General features: G+C 42.3%; 1 protein-coding gene across 6 annotated transcripts in view; it reads right to left on the reverse strand.

The window, feature by feature from the left end:
* The window catches only part of LOC132829161 (spindlin-Z-like), a 142,518-nt gene that overhangs the window by 34,322 nt on the left and 84,254 nt on the right, over positions 1–23,942 (reverse strand). For all 6 annotated transcript variants that reach the window (XM_060846502.1, XM_060846499.1, XM_060846500.1 and 3 more), the window contains one exon: positions 18,628–18,675. In XM_060846502.1, the coding sequence (XP_060702485.1) occupies positions 18,628–18,653 (26 nt within the window). In that variant the 5' untranslated portion in view covers positions 18,654–18,675. The remainder of the gene's footprint in view (positions 1–18,627; positions 18,676–23,942) is intronic.

A 23,942-nucleotide genomic window follows, 5' to 3' on the forward strand; every position in this document is an offset into this window, starting at 1 on the left:
CAGAGATGTTCCCGGAAACATTCCGTGAGTTGGTGCCCTGTCTCCCTGAACATACAGAAGATCACATCGAGAGAGATGGACACAGTAGAAGTAGTATTTGGATGTGCAGGAAAATCTCTGCCAATGTGGAAGGATCCTTTGGGGGTCTTGGACAGAGGTGAGGGGGGAGGTGTGGACACAGGATTTACACCTCTTGCAGTGGCAGGGGAAGGTGCCATAAGTGGAAGGTAGGATATGGAACTATATTGTCATCCCTTCATTGTCACTGCATCAATCCTGAAGCTCTGTCCCTAACAGCACTGTGGGTCTCCCTAACACATCAAGGGTGGCATTAGCTCAAGAAGGAGACTCAATACCATCATCCCAAAATGAAATGAAGGCTGGGAAATAAATGCTCAGTAAGGAAGCAACACATGCATCCCTTGAACAAATAACAGGAAATGTTCAGAGCCAATTCCCAGATAGTCTTTTAACTTGGTGGACACAGGCACATTCAGAACCTGTAGAGTTGCCGCTTCTACTGTGAGCGAATGTTACTGGAAATCATCTTAAAATACCCAGTGGCATCTAACCTCTGCTGCAGATTCCCAGCATTACAAACCTGAACCACAAACCAGACCTCATTTCGCAACAGCCCCCATCCCGGGCTTCACATAATTTCAATTTCAGCTCAACCAGAAACAAAGTCGGAAATTAAATCCAAGAGGAAAACGTCGCTAAGATTGAAACGTGTACGGCAGTTTCAACACTGCTCTGGACAACACACTGGCTGCAAATGTTAAGAGAATGCAAAATTAACAGAATTTGGAAATTGAGAATGGCACAGCATTTAAAACCACAGATGGTTCTGGGGCAGCATGGTGGCTCATTGATTAGCGCTACTGTCTCAGCATCAGGGACCCAGGTTTGATTCTACCCTCAGGTGACAGTCCGTGCGGAATCTGCACATTCTCCCTGTGTCTGCATGGGTTTCCTCTGGGTGCTCCAGTCTCCTCCCACAGTCCAAAGGTGTACACAGATTAGGTGGATTGGCCATGATAAGTTGCCCGATAGTGTTTAGGGATGTGCAGGCTAGGTGAGTTAACCTTGGGAAAATGTGGGGCTACAGGGATAGGTCTGGGTGGGATGCTCTGCAGACTCTATGAGCTGAACAGTCTACCTCCACACAAAGGATTGTATGATTTTATGATCCCAATTTTTCTAATGCTTTGCAGAAGCTATGTATATTCTTTCCAGGGCCATTATGGTTTTCAGGATAATGTTGATGAAAAGCTGACAAATAGTAAAGGGTAATGAGGTAATAGAAGGGGAAAAAATAAACTGAGCTCGATCAGAGATACCCTTATTCAACATGTGCACTCAAATACTTTTTCCAGAGGGTGACCGGAATGATGAGCAGGAAAGATGCATAGCATCCTCCTTCAGGCCATTGATCAGCTCCTGTCTCAATGTCTCAGTTTAAATACATGCTAATTAAGCAAAAGGAGGAAGTGAGGACTGCAGATGCTGGAGGTCAGAGCTAAAAATGTGATGCTGGAAGAGCACAGCAGGTCAGGCAGCATCCAAGGAGGCACCGCCTTCCTAACCTGCAATCTTCTTCCTGACCTCTCCGCCCCCACCCCTACTCCAGCCTATCACCCTACCTTGACTTCATTCCACCAATCGCATTTCCAACGCCTCTCTCCCAAGTCCCCCCTCCCTACCTTTTATCTTGGCCTGCTTGGCACACCTTCCTCATTCCTGAAGGGCTCATGCCCAAAACGTCGACTCTCCTGCTCCTTGGATGCTGCCTGACCTGCTGCGCTTTTCCAGCAACACATTTTCAGCTAATGAAGCAAAAGCCAAGCACCTGAACCAGAGCTTCACAAACAAATGTATTTGAATGCTGCAGCACCATACCAGGCAATTTCAAGTAGTTTAATGTCGTTGGGACACAGACACCCATTAAATTATATCCTGGCCATACTTATCTTAGTCATTTACCCATTTTTCAAATTGATTCCATCCCTGTCAAATGCCTTTGGAACCAAATGCTACTAAATAAATGGAAGTAGCTTTTGCATTATGTCAGGACAATTAAAAGGTACAAATCTAGGTGTAATGTGGGGAGAAGAGACCAAACATTTAGACAATCAAATATGACTTGCTGAAGTTGACAGTGTTTAGTGTAGATTTGCTGCTCAAAAACCGCCCAGTAAGAGAGAGTTTTGGAATGAATGAATCGGCAAAGCAAAATGTAATTTCAACAGAGTTAGAAAAATTATCCACTCAGATTCACCTGAAAATGAAAGCCACACTATATAATTTGAATTGAGGGCAACCATGTGCCCAACAAACATTACGAGCAAACGAGCTACAAATCTTCTCACAAACTTTAAACATTACACAGTTCTTTTCGAATAATCTACATCAGTTTTTGTTTTATAGTTTTTACCTCCATTGTTATGATCACAAGCTACCCATTTAATATCCAAAAAAAGTGTGAGATTTTTTTTCCCAAAACATGACCCAGAAAGATCCAGCCCAGAGAAGAATGTAGAAAGCAAAGTGCCAGAGGACTGGAAGTGAGTATTAACAACAGACTTGGCCCAGAGGTATATTTGCCTGCAAGACAGAAGGTGGCAGGTTTCAAGCCAGTACCGAGAGAGGTCCACATCCTGCTGCATGCTGGGCATCTTGTTTTGGAAAAACTAGGTTTTTGGCTTGGAGATGCTGGTGTTGGACTGGGGTGTACAAAGTTAAAAATCACACAACACCAGGTTATAGTCCAACAGGTTTATTGGAAGCACACTAGCTTTCGGAGCGACGCTCCTTCATCAGGTGATAGTGGAGGGCTTGATCGTAACACAGAATTTATAGCAAAAATTTGCAGTGTGATATAACTGAAATTATACATTGAAAAATTGATTGTCTGTTAAGCCTTTCATCTGTTAGAATACAGTGATAGTTTCACTTCCTTCATGTGTAAATCACAAAACCATTTTTTTAAAAAAAGTTGCATTCTGTTAGCTGTTAACAATGGTGATAGCTAGACAATATGTTGAAGGTGTTAGCCTCCTGTGTCCTCTGTCTATGACCTGATGTCTAGGTTGTTATCTCACTTTTTAGATTAGAATCAGAGTTTTACATAAATTCATGCAGTTTTTGAGCTCAGAGTTCTACATGAATGTATGCAGTTGTTGAGCAAAGTGCAATATAACTCTGCAAGTACAAATTCACCCCATATAATGTGTGTGCGCATGTGGGTCTTAGGCACACACACACAGACAGACAGTCTGTCTGGGGTGGGGGTTGAGAGTGAGAGTAAGTGTGCGTGTGCATGTGTGTAGTGAGTGCAGAATGTCTTAAGTCTGTGAGGGGGTGCATGTGAGAGTGTGGGAATGTTTGTGTCTATAAGGGGTGTGTCTGGGTCTGTGTGCACGTCTGTGTGTACCTGTGTCAGAGTGTGTGTGCGCGCGCGCAGGAATATCTGTGTGTGCGTGTGTGTGTGTAGTATAATGGTGATCACCTGCAATGTGACATGAACCCAAGGTCCCAGTTGAGGCCCTCCCTATGGGTACTGACGTAGCTATCAGCCTCTGCTCGGCCACTTTCCTCTGCTGCCTGTCCAGAAGTCCACCTTGGAGGATGATCACCCGAAGGTCCAAGGCTGAATGTCCTGGACCACTGAAGTGTTCCCCAACTGGGAGAGAACCCTCCTGCCTGTTGATTGTTGTGCGGTGCCCATTCATCTTTTGTCGTAGCCTTTGCTCGGTTTCCCCAATGTACCATGCTTCCGGGCATCCTTGCCTGCAACGTATAAGATAGACAACATTGGCTGAGTCACATGAGTATCTGCCATGTCCAAGATGGGAGGTGTTCCCACGCATAATAGTGGTATCAATGCCCACAATCTGACACGTCTTGCAGCGTCCGTGTCAGAGTTGTGTGGAGTTGTCCTGAGAGCCGGACAGTTTGCTACGAGTTTGAGGTTTGGCGGTTGTTTAAAGGCAAGTAGTGGAGGTGTGGGGAAGATCTTGGCGAGGTGCTCATCCTCATTGATAATGTGTTGCAGGTCACGAAGAACATGGCGTAATTTTTCAGCCCCTGGGAAGCACTGAACAACAAAGGGTACCCTGTCAATTGCAGCACGTGTCTGTCTCCTGAGGAGGTCATTACGGTTCCTTGCTGTGGCACATCAGAACTAGCGATTGATAAGTTGAGCATTGTACCCCGTTCTTGTGAGGACATCCTTGAGTACTTCCAGGTGTCCGTCACGTTCCTCCTCATCTGAGCAGATCCAGTGTACGCGTAGGGCTTGTCCATAGGGAATGGCTGTTTTAATATGTTTTGGGTGGAAGCCGGAGAAGTGTAGCATTGTGCGGTTGTCTGTGGGTTTGCGGTAGAGTGTGGTGCTGAGGTGCCCGTCCTTGATGGAGATGCAAGTGTCCAAGAATGAGCCAGTCGAGAGTAGTCCATGGTGAGTTTGATGGTGGGACGAAACTGGTTGATGTCGCTGTGTAGTTTTATCAGTGACTCCTCGCCATGGGTCCAGAAGAAGAAAATGTCATGAATGTACCTGGTGTACAATGTTGGTTGGAGATCCTGCATAGAGAAGAAATCTTGTTCGAACCGGTGCATAAAAGTGTTGGCATATTGGGGTGCAAATTTGGTCCCCAAGGCTGTTCCGTGTGTCTGGATGAAGAATTGGTTGTCAAAGGTGAAGATGTTATGATCGAGGATAAAGCGGATGAGCTGTAGGATGGCGTTTGGAGATTGGCAGTTGTTGGCGTTGAGTACTAAGGCTGTTGCCACGATGCCATCCTTGTGGGGATGCTGACGTAGAGTGGGGAAACATCCATTGCGACGAGGAATGTTCCCGGTTCGACTGGTTTGTGGGTGCTGAGTTTCTGTAAGAAATCCGTTGTGTCGCGACAGACGCTGGAGATCCCCTGTGCAATATATTTCAAGATGCCTTCCACATAGTCGGAGAGATTCTCACATAGGGTCCCATTGCCCGTCATGGTGGGACGTCCTGGTGTGTTGGCTTTGTGTACCTTTAGAAGGCAGGAAAAGTCACCTACACGAGAAGTACGTAGGATGAGGACGCGTAGGGAACTCTGAAGGCCTGGATCCAAAGTTCTGATCAGTGTGGTTAATTCTCGGGAGGGCCCCAACATGGCCCTTGGGTTCATGTCACATTACAGGTGTACCACACACACACACACACACACACACACACACACACACACACATGCACCCCCTCACAGACTTAAGACACTCTGCACTCACTACATACACACTTTCTCACACTCAACCCCCACCTAGATAGACAGACAGACAGACACACAAACACACACCCACATGCACGCATATTATATGTGGTGAATTTGTACTTGCAGAGTTACTTTGCTCAACAACTGCATACATTCATGTAGAACTCTGAGCTCAAAAACTGCATGAATTTATGTAAAACTCTTATCTCACTTTTTAGATTAGAATCAATCTAAACATCAGGTTATAGACAGGGGGCTAACACCTTCAACATATTGTCTGGCTATCACCATTGTTAACAGCTAACCCGAGAATGCAACTTTTAAAAAAAAGGTTTTGTGATTTACACATGAAAGTGAAACTATCACTGTATTCTGACAGATGAAAGACTTAACAATCAATTTTCAATGTATAATTTCAGTTACATCACACTGCAAATTTTTTGCTATAAATTCTGTGTTACGATCGAGCCCTCCACTATCACCTGATGAAGGAACGTCGCTCAGAAAGCTAGTGTGCTTCCAATTAAACCTGGTAGACTATAACCTGGTGTTGTGTGATTTTTAACCATGTTTTTGACAGATTCTTTAGGTTAATTTATGCTTCAGCTCTTCTCGTCAAGATCACCACACACAATGGTACAAAATTAAAGGATAAAACTCTGGTTAGGCTCCAACCTAAGCAGGAATCCAGTTCTGGTTACCATGACTGAATGCAAGGTATGAAGGTCGATAGCTGGGTGCAGAGGTGGTGTACTACTGTTATAGAGTCAGAGGAGTACTACTGTTATAGAGTCAGAGGTGTACAGCATGGAAACAGACCCTTTGGTCCAACTGCCCACGATGACCAGATATCCCAACCCAATCTAGTCCTACCTGCCAGCATTCAGCCCATATCCCTCCAAATCCTTCCTATTTTTATACCCATCCAGATGTCTTTTAAAATGTTGTAATTAGACCAGCCTCCACCACTTCCTCTGGCAGCTCATTCCTACTCTGTGCCTCAAACTAGAGAGTTCCTAACACAAATCAATCTCTTGGAACCTGATGTACCCCTTATTGCATTAGAGCCAGTCTCAATACCAGAAATTTGACTGTTCATGCTACTTTTCTCTGAGAATCCATCTCCACCCCTGGCATTTTCTAAAACAGCATACTTGTTTGAAACAGGGATAGCCACAGAAGACTCTTGCACTAATTGCCTACCTCTCTTACAGTCACATAGATGGGTTAACTCCAGGAAAGTATCTGCGACTTTTCCCCCTTCCTTTAACTGCTTTCCAATACATCCCCTTGCGCTTGTAAATTCCTCAGTGCCTCTAACTGTCACTCCAAACGATCCATTCGATCCAATAGAAGTCGCAACCAACAGCATTTATTGCAGATATAATCTGCAGTAACGTGTAAACTCTCCCTAAACTCCCACATCCAATATGAGCAGAATATCATTCTATTAACAACCATTTTTGCTTCTTCCAATCTGCAGACCCAGAAAATAGCCCCGTCTTATTCCTCTACAAAACACTGCTCCAGGCTAAATCAAAAGTTATGGTTTAATGTTTTAAAGTTTAAACAAGAGACATACCTCTATAAAACATAATCCAGAAAGCACCCACGATACTCATTACTGCAGACTTGCAGCAAGGCCACACTTAAAAATATTTACTAATCAATTTCTGTGCTGTTAACTCTCCTAAACACATTCCTCCAAGATCAGTTGTGAATTTCACAGTTAATTTTCCCAGATGCACTCTGATGTCCAATGATGCATTAATTCAACAGCAGTAGCCGTGCAGGTTCACTGCAGTGTCAGTTAGCAGTATGGGTTCCTTTCTCTCTCTCTCCTGCACTGACCTCACAATTTGTTGCCTTTGTCTGTTCCTCTCCCTTTTGAAAGTGCCGTTGTTTTGCCTTTCTTTCCTCCAAAGTTCCAAAACAATGCAACAGCATATAAAACAGTAATTGCTGCTCCTGGAATTCGAGTAAATCACCTCCAACACCTAAAATACCTCGAAGGGACAGGCTGGTACAGCCAGAACATTTACTATGCTCCATCTTGGATTACCAGAACCCTTGGGCAAAAGAGTGGGCACGAGGCAAGACAGAGAGCACGTGCGTGAGGGGCCTAAGAGAAAGAGCTTCCCATCCAGTTGTTGAGCCAAAGATGAGAAGAAATAGATTTAAGCTTTTGGCAAGAGAGGTTGGTGAATGTGAGGAAAACTGTCACTCACCAAACAGTATTAACTTGGAAACTTCCACCCAGGAGGGGGTTGGATGCAGAGACAATGATTCCAAAAGGAAATCAGATTGCAGCGTCACAGGCATCAAGTGGGGAAAGTGGGACTTGCTGCATTGTTGTATGAAAAGCCAACATGGATTTGACGGGACCAAGTAACCTCTGTCTGTTCTTTGAATGATTATGAATCATGAATAATGCTACCCTATGAATCTTTGAGTCGAGGCCTCTGTGGACTCAGATGGCTGCAAAGGATCCCATAAAATAACTTGAAAAACAATGGCATTCTTTCCAACATCTTTCGTGATATTCAACGTTCATTGAACATCATTAGACCATGTGACCATTATCTCATTAGTGATTCAGAGTTTGGTTGCTGTGCTTTTGATATTGTACCAGTGCCTACAATTCCATTTAAAAAAAGGTGAAATCACCATAGACCTACCAGACCATAGGGCTGCTCACTCTCATGAGGGAGAAACTTGGTGGCAGTCTAACCTGCAGGTCACCATACCTCAGGCAAGAGGAGAGACGGAGAAGGAATATCTTTCATGGTAACCTCAGCTGGTGCAGAAATTAAATCTATGCTGGTGGTGTCATTCTGCTTCACCAACTGACCACCAGCCAAGTGAGCTAGCCAATACCTATAATTTACATAATGCCATTAGCTTGAGGAATTTTGGGATGCTGCAGAAGCCACTCAATACAGGCAGATTTTGTTTTTGAAAGATGATACCACGTGTCCAACGTTTGAAACTTGAGACCCAGTTTCCCCAATTAAAAGACGGCATTTATGTAACAACTATCATATTGCAATTCTCAAATTACTTCACATGCCACGAATTACAGGGGATGGCTGGTTTACAAATGTCTGACTTATGAATGCGCGAGTTAGGAAAACGAGCACATCCAAAGGTGTAAGTTTGAACATCCCACGTATGAATATTTCTTTTACTTACAAAACAGCTGTTTTGTATCATCCTAGTTTATGTTCCAACTTGTGCCTAAATGGAGTCTGGTTTGTAATCTGCATTCTGAAGTGTTGCAATTAACTATGTCAACAAGTGTCATGGTCATTTGCATGGAGTAAAATTTAACATTATAATTGGAAGATGTCCAAGATCATTTGTCTGTGAGCAATAAAATGATGAAAAACATTTCACACATCAGGGAGCAATTGTAGAGAGAAGCAGAATTGGTGTTTCAGGTCAATAAAAACCTGTTCTGGTAAAAGGTTTTTTAAAAAAGGCAAAAGAGACAAAAGATTGAAGTGAGTGCAGAAACCTGAAAAGATTGTGGTTGGAGGGTGGTTTCAGACAATTCAGCTCTTGGAGCATGCTGTACCTTTCAATAGGATCATGGCTGATCTCACCTCAACCGTAACTCTACTTTCTTTCCTGCTCTTCGCAATCCTTCGAACCCATTCCTGATTAGAAATCCAACTCAAGTTAAAGTTAAGGAGAATATAGATAATGTCGTGGTAACCACTACTCTCTGGGGTAATGAATACAAATTCATGACCCTACAGAGGATTAGATACAAGTTTTCAAAATCACAGAAGATCTGGACAAAGAGATAAGGAGAAATTGCTCCCACTTGTAAGCAGATCAGGAACAAGTTGGCATAGTTTTGAATTGTTTTGCATAAGAAGCAAATGTGGGGTGTGCAAATAATTCTTTTCACAGCAAATAGTTAGGAAACATTGCCTGGAAATAAAGTGGAGGCAGGTTCAATCGTGGTATTCTTGAAAGCAAATGATTATTTAAATTGAAACAATATTCAGGGTTAGAGGAAAAAGGCAGGGATTGGCACTGTAAAGTGTTCAGGAAGACAGTGTAGTCATGACGATCTTTCTCTGCTCTGTAACAATTCTGATTCTGCAGAAAAAAAAGACAGCGCTTTTAAACAGCAAGAGTAGTTTTATATGCATTTATCCTCCAATGATGTCACAGATAGTAAAATGTTGACAGGCAGGAGGAGGCTGGAAGAACACAGCAAGCCAGACAGCATCAGGAGGTGCAGAAGGCAAATGTTTCGGGTGTAACCCTTCTTCAGGGCTGATTGAATAGCAACCAGAGAGCAAAACGTGCTTCAGGAATGCCACAGACGACTTAGACTGGATTCAATGGACTGGACAATCAAGATCCAAACAAAATCCATGGCTAGAAACATTAATTCCCTACAGTGTAGAAGCAGGCCATTCAACCCACTGGGTCCATACTGACCTCCAAACAGCATGGCAACCACACCCCACTCCCCAACCAAACATTGCTGTAACCCCACATTTAGCACAGCTAATCCACTGAGCCGGCACATCCCTGGACACGATGGACAATTTGAAACATAGAACAGTACAGGCCCATGTTGTTGTGCTGGCCTTTTATCCTACTCAAAGATCAGACTAACCTATATAACCCTTCATTGTACCAACTTCCATGTGCCTATCCAAGAGTCACTTAAATGTCCTTAAAGTATCGACTCTACCACACCGTTGGCAATGCGCTCCATGCACCCATGCTTGGTGTAGAGAACCTACCTCTGACATCTCTCCTAAACATTCCTCCAATCTCTTTAAACTTACACCCTGTCATCACAGACATTTCCAACATGGAAAAAAGTCTCTGGCTATCCACTCTATGCCTCTCATCATCTTGTACACCTCTGTCAAGTCACCTCTCGTCCTTCTTCAGTCCAATGAGAATAGCCCCAGCTCCTTCAACCTTTCTTAAAGGATCAGAATTGTACAGCACAAACAGACCCTTCAGTCCAACTCATCCATGCTGACCAGATATCCCAACCCAATCTAATCCCACCTGCCAGCACCCAGCCCATACCCTCCAAACCCTTCCTATTCATATACACACCCAGATGCCTTTTGAATGCTGCAATTGTCCTAGCCTCCACCAATTCCTCTGGCAGCTCATTCCAAAAACGTACCACCCTGTGTGTGAAAAAGTTGCCCTATAGGTCTCTTTTATATCTTTCCCCTCTCATCCTAAACCTATGCCCTCTAGCTCTGGACTCCCTCACCCCAGGGAAAAGATTTTGACTATTTATCCTATGCATGTCCTTCATTATTTTATAAACCTCAATAAAGGTCACCCCTCAGCCTCTGACGCTCCAGGGAAAACAGCCCCAGCTTATTCAACCTCTCCCTATAGCCAAAATCCTCCAGCCCTGGCAACATCCTTGTGAACCTTTTCTAATTTCACAACATCTTTCCGATAGGAAGGAGACCAGAATTGCACACAATTGTTCTCCACTCAGGCAGCATCCTGGTAAATCTCCTCTGCACGCTCTCTAAAGCTTCCATATCGTTCCTATACGGAGGCAACCAGAACTGAGTATAATATTTCAAGTGTGGTCTAACCAGGGTTCTACAGAACTGCAGCATAATCTCATAGCTCTTAAACTCAATCCCCCTGCTAAGGAAAGCCAACACACCATATGCCTGAACAACCCTATCAACCTGGGTGACAATTTTGAGGAATCTATGGATATGAACCACATAGATGGACTCCAACATTCCTCTGCTTCTCCACACTGCCAAGAATCCCATCTTTAACCTTGTATTCTGCATTCAAATTTGACCTTCCAAAAATGAATGTCTTCACACTTTTCCAGGTTGAGCTCCATCTGCCACTTCTCAGCCCAGTTCTGCATCCTGTCAATGTCCAGTTGCAACCCATAACAGCCCTTCACACTATCCACAAATCCACCAACCTTGGTGTCATTGGCAAACTTACTAACCCACCCTTCCACTTCCTCATCCAAGTCATTTTAATAAAAATCACAAAGAGCAGAGGTCCCAGAAGCGATCCCTACGGAACACCATTGGACAAACTCCAGGCTGAATATTTTCCATCTATCATCACCTCTGTCTTCCATGGGTCAGCCAGTTCTGTATCCTGACAAACAAATTTCCCTGTATCATGCCTCCTTATTTTCTGAATGAGCCGACCATAGGGAAATTTACCAAATGCCTTGCTGAAATCAATGTACACCACATCCACTGCTCTACCTTCAATGTGTTTGTCACTCCCTCAAAGAATTCAGTAAGATTTGGGAGGCATGACCTGCCCTCAATGCCTCGTTAACTATCTCTAATCATTTACCATATTCAATCCACCTGACCTGAACACCTTGGATCTGTGGGAGGAAACGGGAGCACTCCAAGAAAACCCATGCAGAAACTGGGCGAGTATCTGTGAGATTTGCACAGTCACACAAGGTAGAATCAAACTTAGGTCTCTGATGCAGGGAGGCAGCAGTGCTAACTCCTGAGCCACCATGCTGCCAGTCTTTGCTTCAGGCCACCTAACTTTCCAAATGAGAGTTATTTAAAATGTGGTAATTTATTTAGGGAAATTGGCCAGCCAATTAGTCCGCCAGTACAGCAGAAATATCAAGTCATATTCAGATATGAAGTCAGAAGATTGCACTTATGACAATGCAGCAGTCCTTCAGAACTGCCTTGAACACCATGTTTTTAAAACAGATAGATGCAAGTTAACTGCATCATTCGGAGACAAAAGTGCCATCAAATTGATTAAAGCTCACCATTTAATTGATTAAAGTTCAAACTCCCTCTTTAATAAGTGACCTTTGGCAAGAATATAGAGTAAATCAGGTCTCGGTGTGCTGTGCGGAAACTTTAGAAGCTATTTGTATTTTACATGAGAAATCGATCATTTAATCCTTCATTTCAAAATCCCTGCACATTATAATATGGTGAGGGATTAAAGTGAAACCTGTTCATTTGAAAGAGTGAAGTGCAAGCTCAATTATCTTCCTAATTAGAGTAAGCACACACAGGAGATTATGAAAATGCACACAATGGTCTTTTATTAAAACAAGCCTGATCAAGGTCTTGGCTTAATCTTGAATCAGAATCCAAGAAAACAAAAAGTCCTTTGAATTCCTCACAGGTAAAAGATTTTATGTTAATGTTAGAGTGTTTCTGCTACTTTATAATAACAATTGAGCATTTTTTTTAAAAAAGTATAGTCAATATTGTAATCTTGTCAGCTAAATACGTATAGCCACCTCCCACTCAACAGCAATATATTTCCTGACAATCTGTCATAATTAATACGGTGAACAGCCATAGCACTACCATCAAGGCTACTGTAGCTTCCCCAAGGTAAAGGCAGCAAAACTACATGCAATATTCCAGAGTCACACCAAGGTTCTACACAATTGAGTCAAGACATCTTCGCTTCTGTACTCAGTATTTGAAATCACCAAGCTCCATAATGTCGAGAAGGATTGTAATGCAGATTTGTGGAAAAATAGTAGAGTTGTGGGGGTAGACTGAGCAGTAACAGATTAAAAAAGGAATAAGGAGATCAAGATGATTTCAGACGCTTTGTCGAGCATTGGAGACACCTCAGACTATGGGATAAACACCTCCATGCCTTTGTCCTCTGAAGGGGAGAATGAATTTCTTCAGAGATGCTCCAGGTATGAGAGATAAGCTGTGTGCGAGACACAACACCTGTATCTGAGACAGACTCAGAGTCAGAGGAACCTGACTTGGTTCTAAAACTCTCCAGGGGCACTACAAGAAAAGTAAACTACCTATGTCCTCGCACTCAGAGGGAGAAAGACATAAAGAAGTCAGCCAGGTGAACCTCAGAATAAGTTCCCTGATTGGACCAGATTAACCACCCCAATCATTGAACCTTGGCTGACAGATGTAATGAGTGTGAGGTCTGTTGACTGAGAGCTGGCTCTGGGCGAGCTAGATCAGTGTCAAGGACTCCCCACATGTAAATAAAGGTGACTTGGTGACAGGATACCAGCTTCTGCGCAGTTATTTTATGCATCACCTGCAAGATGCCCTCCAACTCACTCGCCACCCTGACTTGAATCGATAATTACTGTGACTTCAGTGTCTGTCAAAATTCTGGAACTCTCTCCCGAACACAAACGTACATCTATGTACATCACATGGACTGTAGCAGTTCGAGGACACTTTCCAACAACTTCTGAAGAGCAATTCAGAATGCTGTTCTTGTCAATGACATCCATATTCCATGAATAAGAGTGGAATAAAATAAACTTGGATCAAAACTTATTTTGTCTTTATTTGAAGACTCCTTATTTATTTTCATTGTGAATGTCTTGTAAAAGAATTATACGCAAAGTTAGTAATATTCAGTTCTATTGTTTGTATACAAGATTAAAACTAGGGATTAAAAATGTAATGTAGTAACAAAAAAACTAATGAAATATTCAGTAGAAACTTAATTAACCAAAAGATGGCTAGAATGTAGAACTCTCTTCCACAAAACACAACTGAGACAACTAGTATAGATGTATTTAAGGGGAAGCCAGATAGGATGTGGATAGGGTTAGATGAAAAGGGTGGATGGGTAGAGACTCACATGAATCCTAAGTTACACTATAAATCAAGTTGGCCAAATGGTCTATTCCTATACTGTACATGCCATGTAACTTATCAGTCCATCACGAATTCTAATGAGTACCATGCACAACTTCAATCATTCATAAAGCAGAGTGTGTCACAGTCAGTCAATTAGGATCAAAGAAATCCCTGCAATAATGTATGTGCTAAGAACAATGCTACAACATTTACACTCGTGCCATTTGAAGCTTCACAGAAACCATTAAGTTATAGTAACAAACCCTTGAAGCTGATTAGCATGTTGATGCATTCACTTACGCTTTTAGAACACACTTGCAAACACAAGATGTCCATGCAGCAGAAAAAAATAAGATAGGCTTTTGCTTGGAATGTAATGGAGTGTAACGGATCCTATCATGTTATTTTCTTTACTATTTGTTCACTGGTGGCTATGCAGACATTTCTCATCCCTAACCACAGCCCTCAAGATGGTGGTGAGCTGCCTTGTGGAATCACTGTAGTCCATGCACAGTGGGTACATCCATTTGGGAGGGTGCTCCAGTATTCACGGTCAGCATCAGTGAACGAACAGTGATACGGTTCCAGGTCAGGATGGTATGTAATTTGGAGGAGGAGCTGGTACAAATGTCCCAAACATCTGCTGCCCTAGTTCTAGGTTGCAGGCTTGGAACATTTTATTAAGGATGCTTTGTGTTGTAGTGCATCCTTTAGATGGTATAGAATGTTGCCTGTGTTGGTCATGGAGAAGATGAACATTGAAAATGTTAGATAGGGTGCCAATCAAGTGTGCTGCTTGGATCTGGATGGTGTTTAACCTTTTGGATATTCTTGAGAGAGTGCAGTTCCAAGTGGAAAGCATTCATTACACATTTAAATAATAGGTCAAACTGTTATCCCTCTTATTAACTCCAACACACATACATACAGGGGCAAAAATAAAACATAGAATCAAGGGTTATGGAGATAAGGCAGGAACAGGATTAAGGATGATCAGCCATGATCATATTGAATGGTGGTGCAGGCTCTAAGGGCAGAATGGCCTACTCCTGCACCTACTGTCTATGATTGAATGGATAGAAAATTGGGAGAGCAGTTCAGTGGTCTTCTTTCACAAGACCTGCCGAGATCGATTTCGTTCTTATGCTGATTAGAACGTTGCTTCTCAGTTATCCTTCTCTGGATGCTGTCGCTGATTTGCAGGAGCTGGCTTTCACACTTAGAAAAGGTCTCCGGTTTACTAAAAGTCACAGTTTACAGTAACTGGTGAAAGATAAACTGGTTTTCCTTCAGGCTTAAAATGGCTTCAACTGCAGAGAACAGGCATTTCCCCAGAGCTGGAGTGGTCAAGGTTTTCTCTATTTCACAGTTCCAAGATGTCCAGCTATTTGAGAACCAATGATATTGCTGCTGGCAGGCAGGGTGGCTCGATCATCAACAGCGGAACACTTGCCAGAGCAATGTTACGAGTTGCCAGTTGAATTCCTATTTGTACACAGACCTCGGCTGAAGCTCATGTGCAAACTATAGTTCAATACAGCAGAACCTTGACTATCTGGCATTCGACTATCCGGCAAGACTACAGTGTCCCAATGCTCAGATAAACCACGTAATCTGACATTCGATTAACCTAACAAAACACTGGTTGGCATGGACGAGTTGGGTAAAGGGTCTGTTTCCTTGCTGTTTGACTCTATGACCATGATCCATTTCCTCTGGCAGCTCACTCCATATCCACACCACTATGTTGTAAAAGGTGCCCTTCAGGTCCTTTGTAAATCTTTCCCATCTCCCCTGAAATCTATGCCCTCTCATTCTGGACTCCCCTACCTTGGAGAGAGAAAAAAATCTTGGCTATTCATCTTATGTGTCCTTTATAAATCTCTACAAGGTCATCCCTCAGCTTCCTATAATCCAGGAACAAAGTTCCAGCCTATCCAGCCTCTCTTTAATTTGGGCGGCATAATGGCTTCGTGGTTAGCACTGCTGCCTCACAGCAGCAGGGTCCCAGGTTCAACTCTGGCCTCGGGTGACTGTCTGTATGTATCGAGTTTGCACATTCTCCCTGTATCTACATGGGTTTCCTCCTGTTTCCTCCCACCGTCCAAAGATGTGCAGGTCAGGTGAACTGGCCATGCTAAATTGCCCATAATGTTATGTGCATTAGTCAGAGGGAAATGGGTCTGGGTGGTTACTCCGAGGGTCGGTGTGGACTGGTTGGGCCGAAGGGCCTGTTTCCACACTGTTGGGAATCTAATCTAGTGACTTATTTGCTTTTTAAAACTGCATTAATCCTTCAGCAAACCTTGGTTGAAAAAAAAACTTACCCCGATTCAGTCCCCAACTAAAAATACAGAAAAAATAGAAATACATCACTTTTACAGGGTTTGGCGACACATGTAGGGCAGACAAAGTGGGCATGGCAGATTTCTGCCCCGGAAGGATACTGGTGAATCAGACAGGCTTTTAGAACAATTGATATAGTTTCATGGTTGCCATCATGAAGATAGCTTCCAATTCCAGACTTTATCAGCTGAATTTACATTCTATCATTTGAAGTGATGGTCCTGTCTCCCCAAGGATTAACCTGGATTTCTAACCCAGTGACATTACCATGACATCAACATCTCCGGCACAGTGGGACAAGGGAAAGCACGATGGGGAGAAAATATAAGCAAAAGAAAAATTTTAAAAATAAATTAGAAATCCAGAATGCAAGGATTCTGCTGGAAGAAATTTAGTTAATCTTTGAGGTTCACATCAGCAGACAATCCACCAACACTCACTCTTCAGCTTAGCTGTGATGGTTCATCTGGAAGGGAGCTCTGGTGCTCATTGAAAAATTCATAGGAGATGTTTTTAAAAATAAAGTCAATGCCCTTTTTCTCTCACCAAATATATTTATATCCATCTGACAATGATTGACATACTTTTAAAAAGCATGAGTTATCCTATCAAAACGATGACACCAAATCACAAACTTACACAAAAGGAATTGTTGCAGGAAGGTCAATTTCCATGTAACCTCAAAGCTGTCAAATCCTTTGGCAATGATAAAATTGAACTCATTCACGCTTGACATTTTAATTCCTGTATAGAAACACCTTGGAAGCCATTAATCTCCATCTGTGCTCATTTTCAGAGCAAGGTGTTCCTTACAAACACAGCATGATGTGGAAATATTAGACAGACGTTTTAACTCTCAAAACCAGGTGTGAAACAAGGGTAGTGGGAAAATTACTATATTCCGTTCATGGCTGAATACGCTTTCCAATCTAATTTTTCTTCCAGACCTAAGCCCTCACTCAATCCATCCACTCTGAAGATGCCAAGTCTTGATTGTGTACAGATGCACAAACAGTTGGCAGTCAAAACTAACTTCAGTTGACCAGTCTGCTCATGTGAATGACCCATGTTCATGCTGAGTGTAGGCAGGGATGCATCATGTTCATTTACCAATGAAGGGGCACTGCAGCAGCCTTCAATCTTGGCCTCTAAGAGGCTTGCTAACATGGGTGGGAACCAAGTGGAGAACAACAATCAAGCAGCAGGTTTAGCTACCCCACTCTGATGCAGGCACACACAGTACAACGCTCACTTCTCCACCCAACTCCAAATAGACCAAGAATCATGCTGGGATTTTCCAGGTCTGACCAGTTCACATTTAGTTATGCTATTTCTCACTGAGTCACAGGGGGGTTTCTTCCACAATTCTGTTAAGACGTAAAGTCATTAATATGCCATCAGACAAAATGGACCATAACGGTGTTTATGTCATGCACAATCCTCCAACCATCTTACACTTTTAAAATAGCCTTACATTCCTTTCTCCCTAAAGCCAATAATCTAGCTTTCCTTTAAAGTATATCTACACTGTACATCTGCTTTTTTTGTTCAAACTCACCTGTTCCTGGGTCGTGGATGTTGCGAGCTAGGCCAACATGCATTGTCCCTCCCCAAGAAAGGTGGGGGTGAGGTCTTTTCTTGAACTGTTTTAGTCTCTCTAATGTAGGGAGATGATAGTGCTTTTAGGAAGTCATCACAATTTTGACTCAGCAACAGTGAAGGAACTGACAGTGATATAGTTTCAAGGGGCCATGACGGTGTGAGGCTTGGAGGATATTCTGCAAGTGCTGACATCTGCTGTCATCCTTCTAGGTGGTAGAGGTTGCAGGTTTTTGAAGGTGCCTTGCTGAGCAAATCCTTAATATTTTAAAAGTTATGCACGGACTGTAAAGTTCAACGCGCTGCAACTTCACTAGCACAAGAACATGGGGTCACAGTTTGAGAATAAGAGGTAAGCCATTCAGGACTATGATAAGGAAGAATCCCTTCACTCAGTTGTGAACCTGTGGAATTCTCTACCACAGAAAGCTTTTGGGGCCAGTTCATTACGTATATTCAAGAGGGATCAATGGGTATGGAGAGAAAATGGGAGAGAAACAATATGATCATGGCTGATCAAGTAAAATGGTGATGCAGACTCCAGGGGCCAAATGGCCTGTTCCTATTTTCTATGGTTTCCTTTTGCAGTACACTGACCACAAAGCCCACATTATGGCCATTGTAAATTTGAGCACAGATACGCAGCGGTTAAATTCCACAACTCCGCTCCCTTGTCCCAAATCCCTACGAGCTCCAGTTGGAACAGGCCACAGTTGGGACATAAGACAAAGTCCAACAGAAACCAAATCACCAAGACAAAAACAAATGAAAGAAAGTTGCTTTTGTGTCCCATGCTGTCCACTTACCTATGAGGCTTCTTTCTCTTCAACATGTTCACATGAATTCTCGTAACTCTGCAACAGAATAGATAAGAAAACATTACTTTAAAGCAAAAATTCTAGTACTGCACAGCATACACATTCAGTACAAGCTACAACAGCTGTGTTTATTCTTTCATATTGGCCCAGCTTAAAATCCTAAACTTGATTTTTCAATTCTTGCCAGTAATGGTTCCAAACTCAGAGCCAAGGATCCAAACCATTTGTCTACACTTTGAAGTAGAATAAAATGTGAGATAAGGCAGTGAAAGAAAATGGCATGGGGTGGAGGAGGGTGGATGTTAAAAACATATTACAGAAGTTCAAAGATAAAAAAAAGTTTTTGTTCATGCAGTGTAAAGTTTACAACTGAAAGCTCAGATCTGACCACACCAAATTTAGTATAAAACAAACTCTAGCTATGACTCAAATATCATTAAAGTAATACAGGGAGCTCCAGAATTCTCTGCTCCCAGCCAAAAAATAAAACAATTCCGGTTGCTTGCACTTCCTGGTTGATATGAAATCAATGGAACAATTTAAACTTTGTTTGTTTTACAAACAGAGCCAAGTAAAATAGGAATGGTACATGTGAAGTTACTGTGAAATTTCTATGGTAATGCTCCAGCTGCTCACCTTCCAGTCTGAGATACTTTAAACCAACCTGTAGAGGAGTGTTTTGGCTGGAATGAGTGTGATTTGAACCTGTGCCTTCCAACTCAGAAGAGGGACAAGAGTCCTCACCTTATGGACATACACAAGGCATTGCCTGGCAGGACACGGTGTGAGTCCTCATCCTGTTACATAGCACAATGATGACAACAAAATTGGCGCTATTGATAGTGAGGTTGGTGGTCTCAGTCTACAGTCTGAAACTGATCAGCTGATAAATCCAACAGAGGAATGGCAGATGGAATTTAATCCCAATAAGTGCGAGATGTTGCTATTTTGGGATGTCTAATGAGGGAAGGTTTTACACAATGAATGACAGGTCCCTAGGGAATACGGAGGAACTAAAAGGGATCTTGGTGTACAAATCCGTAGATCCCAGAAGGTGGCAGTATGGGTAAATGGGGTGGTGAAGGCAGCAGAAGGAGCAAGGAAGTCTTGTTACAACTTTATGAATTATGCAAGATCAAAATTCAAAATTTCATTCTTTCAATTCCCCCTCCTGAAAATGCCTCTTCAGGACAGGACAGATAATGGAAGGTCCAATGTTATTTATGGATGAATACAAGAATTAAAGATACCAGAGGGAAGTTTAAATTTTGGATATGTTGCACTCATTAACTTTTCACTGTCTAACACAAAATATGTGCTTTTGAAACAGTTTATTAGCTACAAGAGTGAGGAACTTCTGCATAAATCTTGTTCTTTAGTTCCAGCCTTTAACAGTTTTGTCAAAATGTTTACATTTCCTTAACCTGCAGATGCAAACAGACCAGCTGTGCATTCACAACAGTTCCTGTTTTGATCGTTTATTTTGATTTCCAACATTTACAGATAATTTTTCATAAATCGCAGGCTTTAGGTGTGTAACATTTGTGGGGAGGTTCTGCAGCTAGGCGCCAAAAACACATAAAAGAGATAACATCTTCCAAGCCTCCATCAGCTATACAAAGCTAGGTCTATACATCTGTACAAATATAGTAATCACCCTAAGTCACAAACCATTGTTATTTACGCATTTATCTCCCATTCCCGAGAATGCTAAGACAAAATCCTGAAAACTCATGATAATTTATGCTGAAAAGAAATAGTAACTGCCTCCCAACAGCAGAGTGATGTCGGATGACAAGTTTGCACATGCATTTTCCAGTATAAATATGGTTGTTAAAAATAATGGAAATAATTTTAAAGGTTCATTATATTTTAAAATGAGAACTGAATTAAATCTGCATGTGCCTATTTCCCACTTGGTAACTCTCAAAAAAAAGAGACTAGTTTTTTCAATTTCCAACCCCACGATTTTAAGCCCACATTGATGCTTTATTCCCTTCATTCACAATCTCAATATTATTTTAATAATCTCTATACTCTCACATTTCTTTAAAAAGGGAGGAGAAGCTCCAAGAATTGCTGCGATTTAGGAATCGAAATAGTAATGAAATGATTCAACAGTAACTTTCAAAAAAGGGATTCTGACGAATACTTGGAAAGGAAAAGTTTGGTCAATGGAAAAAGAAGTGGGGTTATAGGATTAAATGGACAACTTTTTTGAAGAGCCAGAGGAATGATGGGACAAAAGGCTCTGTGCTGTGAGAACCAATGATGTCAGAATGTCACTTTCAGACAAACTACACTGTCTCCAAGACAACGGATGTCACAGCACATGCCCTTCCTTTCAATAAAGACTCTCACTTGTCATGGCAGGTGTACGAGTTAGAGGTGTGAGAAACAAAAAAAAAAAGAGACATGTCCAACCATACTTCAAGAGTCTCATGTGCAAAATGTTTGGGAAGGTGAAAAACCACAGTCACTTCTTTCTAACCTCAAGACTCTATGACTCTAAGACTAGAAACTAATGACTGACCACAGAAAGCACAGCAGTTGGGTGAGCTGTCCTCGAAGAACAAAGTCACACTTATTCCACTATAGCAAAAAGAAAAGGCAGCCATGATTAGCATTTAAATAGTGCTATTCACGACTGTCAAACATCCCAAATTACCATTATAACTAATGAGGTTTAATTTGAAGTGCAGTCTTTCTTGTAACATAGGAAACGATAGACACAAAACAGAAATGTGATAACGATCAAACAGTCTGCTTTAGTTTAGCATCAGCTTTGGCTCAGCTAGTGACACTCATTTTCCAGTCAGAAGGTTATGGGTTCAAGTCACCCTCAAATTGAAGGACAACTGGAGGAGGATGTCTAGTCAGGATCATGATTTTCTGCTGCACTGCCTTCATGTAGTTGATTTTCTCCTAAATGCCCCGACATATTGCCCCTTTACAAATGATCCTAATGAGAAACTCAATGAGCAAGTTATGGTCTGCGGCCTGCACTTCAGAGTTAAAAATCACGATACTGGATTCAACCGGTTTATTTGGACGGTCCTGCTCCATAACCACCTGATGAAGAGGCAGCAGCTCGAAAACTAGTGCTTCCAAATAGACCTGTTGAATGATAACCTGGGTCATGTGATTTTTACCTTCACCCACACCAGTCCAACACCGGCATCTCCAGTAGTCGGAGTGCCAGCAAATTCGTTATGATGCCAAACTAACTTTACAGAGTGAGTAGGCCATGCATGTTAATTCAGCAAAGTTGGTCACAGCTGTTGTCAGTGGAAGAAAAATATACGAGTAGCACATGTTCCATTTTATAAAAATCACTCCACAACTGGCAACCAAGTTTCTAGCCACTTATAAAAGAAACCTGGCATTTGAAAACATGAGTCTAATGGCAACCACATAACCCATTTAAAAACTCATCTGGTTAATTAGTTCTCATTTAGAGAAAGAAATTAGATTAGATTAGACTAGATTAGACTAGACTTACAGTGTGGAAACAGGCCCTTCGGCCCAACAAGTCCACACCGACCCGCCGAAGCGCAACCCACCCATACCCCTACATTTACCCCTTACCTAACACTACGGGCAATTTAGCTTGGCCAATTCACCTGACCCGCACATCTTTGGACTGTGGGAGGAAACCGGAGCACCCGGAGGAAACCCACGCAGACACGGGGAGAACGTGCAAACTCCACACAGTCAGTCGCCTGAGTCGGGAATTGAACCCGGGTCTACAGGCGCTGTGAGGCAGCAGTGCTAACCACTGTGCCACCGTGCCGCCCTTTAAATCTGCCATCCCTCACTGGTCTGGCCTATAAAATGAATCCAGACCCACTATAAAAAGGTGCTCGACTCTTAAAAGTCCTCTGCAATGGTCAAGCAAGCCATTTAGATCAAGGGCAGTCAGAGTCAGGCAACAAAAGCATTGAGTTAGACCCCAACTACCACCACCTGAGAAAAAAGGAACAGGAAGTGACTGCACCACAGGAAATAATATCACCAGCCCAAAGAAACCCAAACCTATAAGTAGAAAGCAAGAATTCTCAGCATTGCTTCGCCTGAGGCCCACTGAAGATATTACCTAGTAGGGTAACAAAACTTCTGGAAATGAGCCTTGCAGCTCAGTAAGCAAACTTACATCCAAAACCGAAACCTGAGCTACAAATCTTCTCAAAACTCGTTAAAATGTTTGCAAGGTCAGTGACACCCAGACTCAATGAAAACATAAAAAGACATGAAGCTCCCTCAAAAAACTTACCATCGCTCTCCTCCATGAAGGTGTTCTTTGAAACCCAGCACTTTCATCAAGTTTTTAGTCACCTGTCCTTACACTTCAAGTTGACATTTGTTTAGAACCAGTCTTGCGAGGCACCTTAGAATGCTCAAGGCATAGCATAACTGCAAATTGTTGTTGCTGTTGCGATGACACCAGACCGTGTCAGTGAGAAATCAGAAAGCACTCCCACCATCTTGTTTGGGGGCATACTGCAATTTCCAACTTTTGCCTCATCGTGCTACTCTCTCCTTTTCTCCATTTAACAAGGCCGCCAATTCCAGATCAGTATCTATCATGGTTCAGTTAATATAGGTGGTTCTGATATAATGCATGCTCCTTCAATGAAAATTGGCTATAACGCAATTGATGAACTGTGGATGTTGTTTGGACAACACAAACTTTCTACCTGAATGGGTATGATGACTTTCTATTAGCGTTCTTCTACAGCGCATTTCTCTATGGCAGTTTTCCATAGTGCAACTTTCTATAGCATGAGGTAACAGAGGAACACAACTGTTGTGTTATAGCAGAACAACCTGCAAGTGCAAAACATATGCAGTGAACTAAAAAGCACACCTGCACAGAAAGGGTATGGTAAATTTGGAACTCTCCACTCCAACTAAATACTACTGAGGCATAGGGTCAATGGCAAATATCAAAACTGGGATACTTTGGATAATTTGGTAGGCAAGAAAATCCAGGATTAATGTAGCTAAGGTAGATGAATGGAATTATGATAAACATCAACCATCATCTAACAAAAAAAAGCAGAATGGTTTCAAGGCCCTACATGTACTCCTAAAGTAGTGGGATTAAGACATTAATAGCAGAAACTGTTTAATCAGTTTACTGTTATAGAGTCACAGATGTACCCTTCAGTCCAACTTGTCCATGCCAACCAGATATCCCAACCCAATCTAGTCCCACCTGCCAGCACCTGGCCCATATCCCTCCAAACCCTTCCTATTCATATACCCATCCAAATGCATTTTAAATGTTGCAATTGTACCAG

The sequence above is a fragment of the Hemiscyllium ocellatum genome, chromosome 28 (assembly GCF_020745735.1).
Source record: "Hemiscyllium ocellatum isolate sHemOce1 chromosome 28, sHemOce1.pat.X.cur, whole genome shotgun sequence".
Classification (NCBI taxonomy): Eukaryota; Metazoa; Chordata; class Chondrichthyes; order Orectolobiformes; family Hemiscylliidae; genus Hemiscyllium; species Hemiscyllium ocellatum.